The following is a 13,518-nucleotide window of genomic DNA, read 5'->3' on the forward strand; positions in this document are numbered from 1 at the left end:
AACTTTAAACAAGCATAAAGTACATGAGACATCATACAGACCTACATGACTGAGAAAGTAAATTATTAAAGTGTGATCTATGAATACCTAGACATCAAATAAAATGCAAATACAAAACTACCAAAACCTATATGATGATTTTGGGCGTTACATTCCGGCCCCATAAATGCGTTCCAGACTCAGCATTTACCTATAATAAACATTCATAGAACAAAATCAATCACCTAATTAATGTATGATCTAAACCTAAGCCTAAATTGAAATCTGCATACTGTATAAACCATAGGCCTAATTGACATGTGCATAATAGGTATCAATCAGCCTTACAACATGCATGTGACCAGTCATTTGCATCATTGCAGAAGCGCGGCAGGGTGACATGACTACTTGATCCGATTTTCAACTTCATCAGTGTCCTCTACAGGTTCAATCAAACACAGTTTGTTGACAGGTCTAACCAGTTGTGTATGTTGGGTTCTAACCTTGACTGCTCTGACACGGTTATCATTTCCTGGATATACCTCAATCACGCGACCTAGTGACCAGGCATTTCTAGGCATGTTGTTGTCAACAATGAGGACTATGTCATCTATCTTGACATTTCTTTCGTCTTGCAGCCATTTCTGGCGTTCTTGTAAAGATGGAAGGTACTCCTTGGTCCATCTTTTCCAAAAGAGATTGGCAAGGTATTGTACGTGCCGCCATCGTCGTTTGCTGTAAAGGTCGTCCTTCACGAAGAGCCCTGGTGGTAATGTTGGTCCTCTGCGCAGAAGCAACAGATGATTCGGGGTCAATGGTTCCAGGTCTTCTGGATCATCAGACAGTCTGGTGATGGGGCGTCCATTTATAATGGCCTCAACTTCACACATCAGCGTTGTGAGTCCGTCCTCGGAAGGTACCTGCTCCTTCAATATCCCTGACATCACCTTCCTTACTGACCGTATCATCCTTTCCCAACTTCCTCCCATGTGAGATGCCGCTGGGGGGTTAAATGTCCAATCAATGTCTTGCTGCTGCATGTAGCTCTCAATATGCTGCAGGTTCCACTCTGCCAAGGCTTGCTTCAACTCTTTTCGGCCCCCGACAAAGTTCGTACCATTGTCCGACCGAATCCTTTCAGGTCGGCCTCTTCTGCTAATGAAGCGCTGCAGTGCGTTGATGAACGCATCCGTGTCTAGGGATCCCGCGACTTCTAAATGAATAGCTCTAGATGTCAGACATGTAAAGATGCAGCCATATCTTTTGGCTCTCTTCCTTCCTCTTCCCATCTTCACTTGGAATGGTCCGAAGTAATCCAGTCCCACATATGTAAATGGCGCCTTTGGTGGGTTCACCCTATCTGACGGTAGATCTGCCATTTGCTGCTTCATTGGCTTTGCATTGCACTTCCGGCAATGTGTGCACCTCAGATTTACCCTTCTGACTGCAGCCCGCCCCTTGACGATCCAGAACCTTTGTCGAATCTCAGTAAGAACTCGCTCAATCCCTGAGTGTCCCGTGATCTTGTGATAATGACTGATGATTAGTTCTACCACGTGGAGTCTCTTGGGAAGGATCATCTGGTGCTTCGCCCTGTAGGAAAGCATGGCATTGTTGAGACGGCCGCCCACACACACTACTCCGTTTTCATCCTTCATCGGTTTGAGTTTACGTATTGGATTTGACCTGGCTTTAGTGTCTTGATTCATACCCCTTTGTGCAAACTTGACTATCTCAATCTCTGCCCTCCTCAGCTCTGGTATCTTTATACTACCTGACTCAATGGGCACGACACCAACACCATTGTGTTGGCGATTCCTGGCCTTGTTTCGTAGCATCGTCTTAGCTCGCAAGATCCATGCTACCGACTTCTTGAGCTTGCTCCAACTGGAGTGTCTTTCTATGAGGCGCTTGATTACATCACCCTTGGCTGTTGCTCCCTCTAGTTTATCCGTTGCATAAACCTTTGTTTGGACCTTCACCTCCAACTTGAAGCTGTCGTCTTCTTGTATGTTTATAGCTGGTGTCTGCGGCCAGTCACACTCCGGGAGCCATAGGAAGCTTGGCCCATACAACCACCTCTTGTTTGTAATCAGTTCATCCGCTGTCAGGCCTCGTGATACGTCATCTCCAGGATTTGTATCTGTATCCACGTGTCTCCATTGAGAAGGGGATGAACTTTCATGTATTTTTGCAACCCTATTTGCAACAAAGGTCTGGAAGCGCTTCTCTTCGTTCGCGATGTAATGTAGGACTATCATGCTGTCAGTCCAGAAGACTGAAGCATGAATGGGAATTTCTAATTCCTTCCGGATCACCTTGTCCAGTTTCACCGATTCTACTGCCGCAGCTAGCTCCAGCCTTGGGATCGTGGTTGCCTTTATTGGAGCCAGTTTCGCCTTAGCCATCACCAAGGCACAGTGAACTTCACCATCAGCATCTTCTGTTCTGAGATATGTGACAGCGCCTAGACCTCTCTCGGAAGCATCTGAAAAGTGATGTAGTGTGTTGTGCACCAAGGGTCCCAAACCTTTCGACTTCAAGCAGCGAGGGACCTTAAACCTCTCTAACTTCCGAAGATCATCACACCATCTTCTCCATTGCTCTAGGTGGCTATCCGGCATGTTGTCGTCCCATCCAATACTGCTCCGGCAAAGGTCCTGGAATATGATCTTTGCCAAAAGGACGTAAGGGCTTACCAAACCAAGCGGGTCGTAGACGGAGCTCAGAATGCTGAGGACCCCTCGTTTGGTGGGAGGACGGTCTTGTATGCTGATGCTGGGTCGGAAGGTGTCTTCACTCACATCCCATAACATCCCAAGCGCCCTCTCTGTCGGCAGTCCATCTTTGTCTAGGTCAAGGTTCCTTACCCCTTTCCCCAATTCTGCTGCAGGCAATGTCTTGAGTAGCTCCCTGCTGTTGCTGATCCATTTCGTCAGACGAAAACCACCCTTGGCCAGCAGCTTACATACCTCGTGTGCCAATTTAATCCCTCCTGCTTCAGCAGGGACCGATTTCAAGCAGTCATCCACGTAATGGCACTGCTCCACCGTCTCCTTTGCTTCAAGGCTGAAGTGGGCTTCGTTGTCTCTTGCTGTCCTTTTCAGAGCATAATTGGCACAGCTGGGGCTCCAAACACCTCCAAAAAGGTGCCTAGTCATTCTGTAGACATTTGGGTCCTTTGATATATCTCCATCTTCAAACCACAGGAAGCGTAGTGTGTCGCGATCATTCTTGACGACTTCAACTTGGTGGAACATTGCCTCTATGTCCGCCATGAAGGCAACATGTTCCTGTCTGAACTTTATCAGGACACCCACCAACTTATTTGTAAGATCGGGACCTTGGAGCACTCGATCATTCAGTGACGTTTCTCGAAATCTTGCAGCGCAATCGAACACTATCCTGGTCTTTTCTGGCTTCTTAGGGTTCAGTACCGGATGATGTGGCAGATACCATACACCGCCATCTCTCCGACTAATTTCGTCTCGTGGGACCTCTTCTGCATACCCCTTTTCTAGTAGAAGATCTATTTCCGCCGTGTACTTCCGGTGAAGGTCCAGGTCCTTTTGCAGCCTCCTCCCAAGATGTTCCAATCGCCGCTTCGCCATGATGAGGTTGTCTGGCAGACTTGGATCTGTAGCCTTGAATGGGATGGGCAGAACATAGTGGCCGTCTTTGTGCTGGATGGACTTATCCCACAGAGAGATCACCTTGCGATCATTTACTGACATGCCTTGGTCATCTCCCCCTACGTTTTCCAACTTCCATAGCTTTTCTACCTGCTTCTGCAGTCCTAGGTCACTGACGGTGGTTGTGACATTAACCATGTGACACTGGTTATGTGAGTCAATTGGTCCGTTAAGGGTCCATCCCAAAGCAGTCCTGATGGCATATGGTGCTCCGATCTCACCTCTCTTCACCTCGAGTGGTATCAGCGCTTCGGGTACATCTTGGCCAATCAACAGCTCGATCCGGTGACTATCTACAACTGGCAAATCCAGGTCTTGAAGGTGTCCCCAATCTTCTAGATCTTTGGGTACGACCACACCTTGATTTATATTCAGAGTTGGCCTGGTGAACACCTTTGGCAGTGCAATCGTCTCCTTCTCGTGAGGGTCCGTTACTTCTAGTTTGTACTCAAAGGTAGTTACCGATTTACGATCATTTTCCAGGGTGGTCAGCTCCATAGTAGACATTGTTCCTGCTAAAGCTAACTCTCTAACAATGCTCTCAGAACAGAAAGTGGTTGTTGATCCACTGTCCAATAAAGCGTACGTTTCTACAAACTTACCACCATCGTGTCCCCTGACTCTTACTGGAACAACTGGCAACATCACGTGTGTCCTACCGGCCCCAGTGACATGACTTGATGAAGATGTTCCCTCTGGTTTCTTCACCGCATCTTCAACTTTCTTGGCACCAATCTCAGGAGGCTTGGGCTTTGGTGGCTTATCTATGTGGAGAAGTCTGTTGTGCTTCAAGGTACAACCACTGACCCCACACGTCATCGTCCTCGTGCATCGAGCCACAAAATGACCTGGAGTTAGGCAGTTCAGACATACTCTTTCCTGGCGAACAACTGACATCCTCTCTTGGGGTTTCATGGCCTTGAACTTACTGCACAAGTACAGCAGATGGGCCTCATGGCACACTGGGCAACTTCTATTACCTTTCTTGTCGTCATCTACTTGGGTACCAAAGGATGCAGGTCCAAATTTTCCTGATGATCTTGTCCTAAAGTCCTTTGGCTTCTTGGTGTCATCTTTGGCATCTTTCAGACCACATTTCCCGAAAACTGGATCATTTGCCTCGTCTGCTGCCTTCGAGACAAACCACAACATATCTTGAATGGAAGGTGATCTTGCTTCCTGCCTTATTTTGTAGGCTGCCCCCTTCCACTTATTTTGTAAGTACAGCGGCAATCTTTCGATTATTTGAACTAGGCTGTTCTCATTAAGCCTATCTAGCCTACCCATAGATGTCAATGTTTCAACACAATTCCGCAGGTCATCGGCCAAATCCCTTAAAGCTTCCGGATCAGAGGCCCTAATGGGTTTCCTATTTGTTATCTTGTCCACCCAAGTTTGGGACACTACGAAATCGTTACCAAACCTATCCTTCAATAGGCTCCTGGCTAACTTATAGCCTGCAGCAGGCTCTTTCACTGCACAGCTTTCTATCACTCGCCTGGCCTTGCCAGTACAGAACCTCAATAGCCTGCTAAGTTTGACACTGTCATCTAGGGTGTGTTTGTCCACAGAGTGTTCAAATGCTCTGATGAACATCCAATACTTCGATGGATCACCATCGAACGTCATCAAGTCAACCTTGGGGAGCTGTAAGGTGTCCAGAAGCAGTTGTTGTTGCTTCTGCCCTTGGTCGAGAACTCGCAACAATGCATCCGGTAAAGTTGACAAAGCCAAACTCACATCTTGACTTCCTGGTGAGCATGCTTCCTTGACCTGGTAAGTGTCATTAGGCCTACTATTGTGATGCGTGTCAGACTCTGTTGTTGTGATATTCGATACTTCTGATAATTGGCATCCGTCTTGATGTTGATGGCACGCTCCATCACTGCCAGCTGGGCGGCTTGATGTGGGTTGTCTAAATACAGGACCATCGGTAAACTTTACCTCTCGTGTGACAGGTGATTCTTGCGTTGGCGTACTATGGCACATCAGACTTGGCATTCTAGGCCTGAAGGGAGGTATGTCCGGATTGAGGCTTGACTTCCATGACTCATCACGGACACGAACATCCTGTACATCTACAGGTTTGACGAGGGAGTGGTCCTGGTAGGCCTTCTCCTTGGCTCGTGCTTTTGCGACCTTTGTCTTCAGCTCTAGGGCCTCTTTCTCCTGGGTCAATTCAAGCTCCTTCTTGGCAAGGGCCTGGCGTTCCTGTAGCAGAACAGCCTCTGCTTCATACATGGCTCTGGAGGTGGCAGCTTCCATAAGGGCGTACGATAACCTGCTGCTGGTGGAACTTCTAGTCTTACTAGAACCACTTTTCATGCTCTTGGCAGACCTATCAGACCCTACATTCGAAACTGAATCCTGAGGTTGGACACTGACTACAGATTCTGACCGAGTTGCATCAATTGCCATTTGTTCAGCATAATCAACCCAAGCAGAAATGTCAGCCCTGAATGCGCGCATGAGGCAAATAACCCTGTCACAATACTCGTTGGATTTCCTTATTTCATCAAGGTCTACTAAAGCAGAATGATACCTATTATGACATGCCAAGAACTGATCAAAATACTTGCCTACTTTCTCACTTATTTCCATCACCTGAGGTAAGTGTTCTACATCCAACCTAATGCTTTCAACACCCTTAAGAGTCCTCGTCACAAGTCCCTTAGCAACACTACGTTGCTTCTTCAACAGTTTCATTTCTGAATCTGCCATTTTAAACCTTTAGTGGATAACAACGTCAGTCCTTTGAATGTCACCAGTAGAGAGTTCCGTTTAAACTTTCAGTCCGGTCAATTCCTGTCGGTTGAAATCCTTCTTCTTCTGTCACCATTAAGTCCACGAATCCCTTGATCCGTAGTCCGCGATCCAATACGTATCTTTGAAGCGTATTCTTCAGAATGCAGCTCCCTTTGAACTGTCCTTCAACTGAATCAGCTCCTTGAACTGAGTCAGATCCTTATTGAACTGAATGTGAACTCTCCTTTAGTCCACATGGGGTGAGTGAGGCCTTTCCATTCTCACAACGAGAATAAACGAAATAAATGAATAGGTCCAGTATTGATACACACTTTTAATTACTCCACAAACTTGTATACCGCATACAGTTCACACTTAAGTGATCGAAACAACGTGAAGTATTCATACAGGAACGAAGTGACAATGAAGTTGCTTGAAACGTAACGACGTGAAGTGTAGTATTCATGAAGTGTTCATGAAGTGTTCATGAAGTGTTCATGAAGTGTTCATGAAGTGTTCATGAAGTGGTTCAATCTGCAATATTGAAAGTAAAAATCCTAAACATATTGATTCTATAAGAAACCTAAATTATCTCGTTAAAACAGAAAACGACAAATCGAGAATTATAACTCTACTTACAAGGCTGGCTCTATCAAATCAAAATAAACTGCTGGACCATCCGTCCAGAACGAAAGAATATGGGGCACATTTGCCACCTAGCCTACTTTAGGCCTTCACAGGCTGGACCATTTGTCCAGAAAGAAACAGAAGGGGCACTTTGCCACCTTGCCTATTTGGACCGTTTGTCCAAAGCAAAAGAAGAGGCACGTCTTGCCACCTTCACAACCTAGGTCTCACTGAATCTTCTAAAGTAACAAAGTTCTAACATCCTGAAAGTGACCCATGGTCAAACCGATTTATGAAAGGCGTACCAGGACATATCACTCTTCAGAGAGGAAACTAACTGCAAGCTGCAGGAAGTTGTAAATTCTTGAGATGCTGGGAAAGAGTTACATCAAAGACTACCGAAGATAGCAAAGAAGTGTCACATAAACTATGGACAGTCCTCGGAGGATGCCGGACCTCAATTCCTAGAAAGTTCTGAGTTGTATACTAATTAACGGTGACAGGCACCCACACCTAACTAACTTTAAACAAGCATAAAGTACATGAGACATCATACAGACCTACATGACTGAGAAAGTAAATTATTAAAGTGTGATCTATGAATACCTAGACATCAAATAAAATGCAAATACAAAACTACCAAAACCTATATGATGATTTTGGGCGTTACACCTAGGGTTAGTTGCCCTAGGGTTAGTTGCCCTAGGGTTAGTTGCCCTAGGGTTAGTTGCCCTAGGGTTAGTTGCCCTAGGGTTAGTTGCCCTAGGGTTAGTTGCCCTAGGGTTAGTTGCCCTAGGGTTAGTTGCCCTAGGGTTAGTTGCCCTAGGGTTAGTTGCCCTAGGGTTAGTTGCCCTAGGGTTAGTTGCCCTAGGGTTAGTTGCCCTAGGGTTAGTTGCCCTAGGGTTAGTTGCCCTAGGGTTAGTTGCCCTAGGGTTAGTTGCCCTAGGGTTAGTTGCCCTAGGGTTAGTTGCCCTAGGGTTAGTTGCCCTAGGGTTAGTTGCCCTAGGGTTAGTTGCCCTAGGGTTAGTTGCCCTAGGGTTAGTTGCCCTAGGGTTAGTTGCCCTAGGGTTAGTTGCCCTAGGGTTAGTTGCCCTAGGGTTAGTTGCCCTAGGGTTAGTTGCCCTAGGGTTAGTTGCCCTAGGGTTAGTTGCCCTAGGGTTAGTTGCCCTAGGGTTAGTTGCCCTAGGGTTAGTTGCCCTAGGGTTAGTTGCCCTAGGGTTAGTTGCCCTAGGGTTAGTTGCCCTAGGGTTAGTTGCCCTAGGGTTAGTTGCCCTAGGGTTAGTTGCCCTAGGGTTAGTTGCCCTAGGGTTAGTTGCCCTAGGGTTAGTTGCCCTAGGGTTAGTTGCCCTAGGGTTAGTTGCCCTAGGGTTAGTTGCCCTAGGGTTAGTTGCCCTAGGGTTAGTTGCCCTAGGGTTAGTTGCCCTAGGGTTAGTTGCCCTAGGGTTAGTTGCCCTAGGGTTAGTTGCCCTAGGGTTAGTTGCCCTAGGGTTAGTTGCCCTAGGGTTAGTTGCCCTAGGGTTAGTTGCCCTAGGGTTAGTTGCCCTAGGGTTAGTTGCCCTAGGGTTAGTTGCCCTAGGGTTAGTTGCCCTAGGGTTAGTTGCCCTAGGGTTAGTTGCCCTAGGGTTAGTTGCCCTAGGGTTAGTTGCCCTAGGGTTAGTTGCCCTAGGGTTAGTTGCCCTAGGGTTAGTTGCCCTAGGGTTAGTTGCCCTAGGGTTAGTTGCCCTAGGGTTAGTTGCCCTAGGGTTAGTTGCCCTAGGGTTAGTTGCCCTAGGGTTAGTTGCCCTAGGGTTAGTTGCCCTAGGGTTAGTTGCCCTAGGGTTAGTTGCCCTAGGGTTAGTTGCCCTAGGGTTAGTTGCCCTAGGGTTAGTTGCCCTAGGGTTAGTTGCCCTAGGGTTAGTTGCCCTAGGGTTAGTTGCCCTAGGGTTAGTTGCCCTAGGGTTAGTTGCCCTAGGGTTAGTTGCCCTAGGGTTAGTTGCCCTAGGGTTAGTTGCCCTAGGGTTAGTTGCCCTAGGGTTAGTTGCCCTAGGGTTAGTTGCCCTAGGGTTAGTTGCCCTAGGGTTAGTTGCCCTAGGGTTAGTTGCCCTAGGGTTAGTTGCCCTAGGGTTAGTTGCCCTAGGGTTAGTTGCCCTAGGGTTAGTTGCCCTAGGGTTAGTTGCCCTAGGGTTAGTTGCCCTAGGGTTAGTTGCCCTAGGGTTAGTTGCCCTAGGGTTAGTTGCCCTAGGGTTAGTTGCCCTAGGGTTAGTTGCCCTAGGGTTAGTTGCCCTAGGGTTAGTTGCCCTAGGGTTAGTTGCCCTAGGGTTAGTTGCCCTAGGGTTAGTTGCCCTAGGGTTAGTTGCCCTAGGGTTAGTTGCCCTAGGGTTAGTTGCCCTAGGGTTAGTTGCCCTAGGGTTAGTTGCCCTAGGGTTAGTTGCCCTAGGGTTAGTTGCCCTAGGGTTAGTTGCCCTAGGGTTAGTTGCCCTAGGGTTAGTTGCCCTAGGGTTAGTTGCCCTAGGGTTAGTTGCCCTAGGGTTAGTTGCCCTAGGGTTAGTTGCCCTAGGGTTAGTTGCCCTAGGGTTAGTTGCCCTAGGGTTAGTTGCCCTAGGGTTAGTTGCCCTAGGGTTAGTTGCCCTAGGGTTAGTTGCCCTAGGGTTAGTTGCCCTAGGGTTAGTTGCCCTAGGGTTAGTTGCCCTAGGGTTAGTTGCCCTAGGGTTAGTTGCCCTAGGGTTAGTTGCCCTAGGGTTAGTTGCCCTAGGGTTAGTTGCCCTAGGGTTAGTTGCCCTAGGGTTAGTTGCCCTAGGGTTAGTTGCCCTAGGGTTAGTTGCCCTAGGGTTAGTTGCCCTAGGGTTAGTTGCCCTAGGGTTAGTTGCCCTAGGGTTAGTTGCCCTAGGGTTAGTTGCCCTAGGGTTAGTTGCCCTAGGGTTAGTTGCCCTAGGGTTAGTTGCCCTAGGGTTAGTTGCCCTAGGGTTAGTTGCCCTAGGGTTAGTTGCCCTAGGGTTAGTTGCCCTAGGGTTAGTTGCCCTAGGGTTAGTTGCCCTAGGGTTAGTTGCCCTAGGGTTAGTTGCCCTAGGGTTAGTTGCCCTAGGGTTAGTTGCCCTAGGGTTAGTTGCCCTAGGGTTAGTTGCCCTAGGGTTAGTTGCCCTAGGGTTAGTTGCCCTAGGGTTAGTTGCCCTAGGGTTAGTTGCCCTAGGGTTAGTTGCCCTAGGGTTAGTTGCCCTAGGGTTAGTTGCCCTAGGGTTAGTTGCCCTAGGGTTAGTTGCCCTAGGGTTAGTTGCCCTAGGGTTAGTTGCCCTAGGGTTAGTTGCCCTAGGGTTAGTTGCCCTAGGGTTAGTTGCCCTAGGGTTAGTTGCCCTAGGGTTAGTTGCCCTAGGGTTAGTTGCCCTAGGGTTAGTTGCCCTAGGGTTAGTTGCCCTAGGGTTAGTTGCCCTAGGGTTAGTTGCCCTAGGGTTAGTTGCCCTAGGGTTAGTTGCCCTAGGGTTAGTTGCCCTAGGGTTAGTTGCCCTAGGGTTAGTTGCCCTAGGGTTAGTTGCCCTAGGGTTAGTTGCCCTAGGGTTAGTTGCCCTAGGGTTAGTTGCCCTAGGGTTAGTTGCCCTAGGGTTAGTTGCCCTAGGGTTAGTTGCCCTAGGGTTAGTTGCCCTAGGGTTAGTTGCCCTAGGGTTAGTTGCCCTAGGGTTAGTTGCCCTAGGGTTAGTTGCCCTAGGGTTAGTTGCCCTAGGGTTAGTTGCCCTAGGGTTAGTTGCCCTAGGGTTAGTTGCCCTAGGGTTAGTTGCCCTAGGGTTAGTTGCCCTAGGGTTAGTTGCCCTAGGGTTAGTTGCCCTAGGGTTAGTTGCCCTAGGGTTAGTTGCCCTAGGGTTAGTTGCCCTAGGGTTAGTTGCCCTAGGGTTAGTTGCCCTAGGGTTAGTTGCCCTAGGGTTAGTTGCCCTAGGGTTAGTTGCCCTAGGGTTAGTTGCCCTAGGGTTAGTTGCCCTAGGGTTAGTTGCCCTAGGGTTAGTTGCCCTAGGGTTAGTTGCCCTAGGGTTAGTTGCCCTAGGGTTAGTTGCCCTAGGGTTAGTTGCCCTAGGGTTAGTTGCCCTAGGGTTAGTTGCCCTAGGGTTAGTTGCCCTAGGGTTAGTTGCCCTAGGGTTAGTTGCCCTAGGGTTAGTTGCCCTAGGGTTAGTTGCCCTAGGGTTAGTTGCCCTAGGGTTAGTTGCCCTAGGGTTAGTTGCCCTAGGGTTAGTTGCCCTAGGGTTAGTTGCCCTAGGGTTAGTTGCCCTAGGGTTAGTTGCCCTAGGGTTAGTTGCCCTAGGGTTAGTTGCCCTAGGGTTAGTTGCCCTAGGGTTAGTTGCCCTAGGGTTAGTTGCCCTAGGGTTAGTTGCCCTAGGGTTAGTTGCCCTAGGGTTAGTTGCCCTAGGGTTAGTTGCCCTAGGGTTAGTTGCCCTAGGGTTAGTTGCCCTAGGGTTAGTTGCCCTAGGGTTAGTTGCCCTAGGGTTAGTTGCCCTAGGGTTAGTTGCCCTAGGGTTAGTTGCCCTAGGGTTAGTTGCCCTAGGGTTAGTTGCCCTAGGGTTAGTTGCCCTAGGGTTAGTTGCCCTAGGGTTAGTTGCCCTAGGGTTAGTTGCCCTAGGGTTAGTTGCCCTAGGGTTAGTTGCCCTAGGGTTAGTTGCCCTAGGGTTAGTTGCCCTAGGGTTAGTTGCCCTAGGGTTAGTTGCCCTAGGGTTAGTTGCCCTAGGGTTAGTTGCCCTAGGGTTAGTTGCCCTAGGGTTAGTTGCCCTAGGGTTAGTTGCCCTAGGGTTAGTTGCCCTAGGGTTAGTTGCCCTAGGGTTAGTTGCCCTAGGGTTAGTTGCCCTAGGGTTAGTTGCCCTAGGGTTAGTTGCCCTAGGGTTAGTTGCCCTAGGGTTAGTTGCCCTAGGGTTAGTTGCCCTAGGGTTAGTTGCCCTAGGGTTAGTTGCCCTAGGGTTAGTTGCCCTAGGGTTAGTTGCCCTAGGGTTAGTTGCCCTAGGGTTAGTTGCCCTAGGGTTAGTTGCCCTAGGGTTAGTTGCCCTAGGGTTAGTTGCCCTAGGGTTAGTTGCCCTAGGGTTAGTTGCCCTAGGGTTAGTTGCCCTAGGGTTAGTTGCCCTAGGGTTAGTTGCCCTAGGGTTAGTTGCCCTAGGGTTAGTTGCCCTAGGGTTAGTTGCCCTAGGGTTAGTTGCCCTAGGGTTAGTTGCCCTAGGGTTAGTTGCCCTAGGGTTAGTTGCCCTAGGGTTAGTTGCCCTAGGGTTAGTTGCCCTAGGGTTAGTTGCCCTAGGGTTAGTTGCCCTAGGGTTAGTTGCCCTAGGGTTAGTTGCCCTAGGGTTAGTTGCCCTAGGGTTAGTTGCCCTAGGGTTAGTTGCCCTAGGGTTAGTTGCCCTAGGGTTAGTTGCCCTAGGGTTAGTTGCCCTAGGGTTAGTTGCCCTAGGGTTAGTTGCCCTAGGGTTAGTTGCCCTAGGGTTAGTTGCCCTAGGGTTAGTTGCCCTAGGGTTAGTTGCCCTAGGGTTAGTTGCCCTAGGGTTAGTTGCCCTAGGGTTAGTTGCCCTAGGGTTAGTTGCCCTAGGGTTAGTTGCCCTAGGGTTAGTTGCCCTAGGGTTAGTTGCCCTAGGGTTAGTTGCCCTAGGGTTAGTTGCCCTAGGGTTAGTTGCCCTAGGGTTAGTTGCCCTAGGGTTAGTTGCCCTAGGGTTAGTTGCCCTAGGGTTAGTTGCCCTAGGGTTAGTTGCCCTAGGGTTAGTTGCCCTAGGGTTAGTTGCCCTAGGGTTAGTTGCCCTAGGGTTAGTTGCCCTAGGGTTAGTTGCCCTAGGGTTAGTTGCCCTAGGGTTAGTTGCCCTAGGGTTAGTTGCCCTAGGGTTAGTTGCCCTAGGGTTAGTTGCCCTAGGGTTAGTTGCCCTAGGGTTAGTTGCCCTAGGGTTAGTTGCCCTAGGGTTAGTTGCCCTAGGGTTAGTTGCCCTAGGGTTAGTTGCCCTAGGGTTAGTTGCCCTAGGGTTAGTTGCCCTAGGGTTAGTTGCCCTAGGGTTAGTTGCCCTAGGGTTAGTTGCCCTAGGGTTAGTTGCCCTAGGGTTAGTTGCCCTAGGGTTAGTTGCCCTAGGGTTAGTTGCCCTAGGGTTAGTTGCCCTAGGGTTAGTTGCCCTAGGGTTAGTTGCCCTAGGGTTAGTTGCCCTAGGGTTAGTTGCCCTAGGGTTAGTTGCCCTAGGGTTAGTTGCCCTAGGGTTAGTTGCCCTAGGGTTAGTTGCCCTAGGGTTAGTTGCCCTAGGGTTAGTTGCCCTAGGGTTAGTTGCCCTAGGGTTAGTTGCCCTAGGGTTAGTTGCCCTAGGGTTAGTTGCCCTAGGGTTAGTTGCCCTAGGGTTAGTTGCCCTAGGGTTAGTTGCCCTAGGGTTAGTTGCCCTAGGGTTAGTTTGCCCTAGGGTTAGTTGCCCTAGGGTTAGTTGCCCTAGGGTTAGTTGCCCTAGGGTTAGTTGCCCTAGGGTTAGTTGCCCTAGGGTTAGTTGCCCTAGGGTTAGTTGCCCTAGGGTTAGTT

At 49.1% G+C, this 13,518-nt stretch overlaps 1 protein-coding gene across 1 annotated transcript; it reads right to left on the reverse strand.

Annotated features, from left to right (window-relative positions):
• Positions 1 to 383: 383 nt before the first annotated feature.
• Positions 384 to 6,392, reverse strand: LOC135484894 (uncharacterized). Its single transcript, XM_064766592.1, has one exon. The coding sequence runs from the start codon at positions 6,390 to 6,392 to the stop codon at positions 384 to 386; it is 6,009 nt and encodes a 2,002-aa protein (XP_064622662.1).
• Positions 6,393 to 13,518: the final 7,126 nt, after the last annotated feature.

This window comes from Lineus longissimus, chromosome 3, assembly GCF_910592395.1.
Source record: "Lineus longissimus chromosome 3, tnLinLong1.2, whole genome shotgun sequence".
NCBI lineage: Eukaryota > Metazoa > Nemertea > Pilidiophora > Heteronemertea > Lineidae > Lineus > Lineus longissimus.

Excerpts from the sequence above, each read along its gene's own strand:
- LOC135484894 (XM_064766592.1), bottom strand. The coding sequence starts at position 6,392 with ATGGCAGATTCAGAAATGAAACTGTTGAAGAAGCAACGTAGTGTTGCT.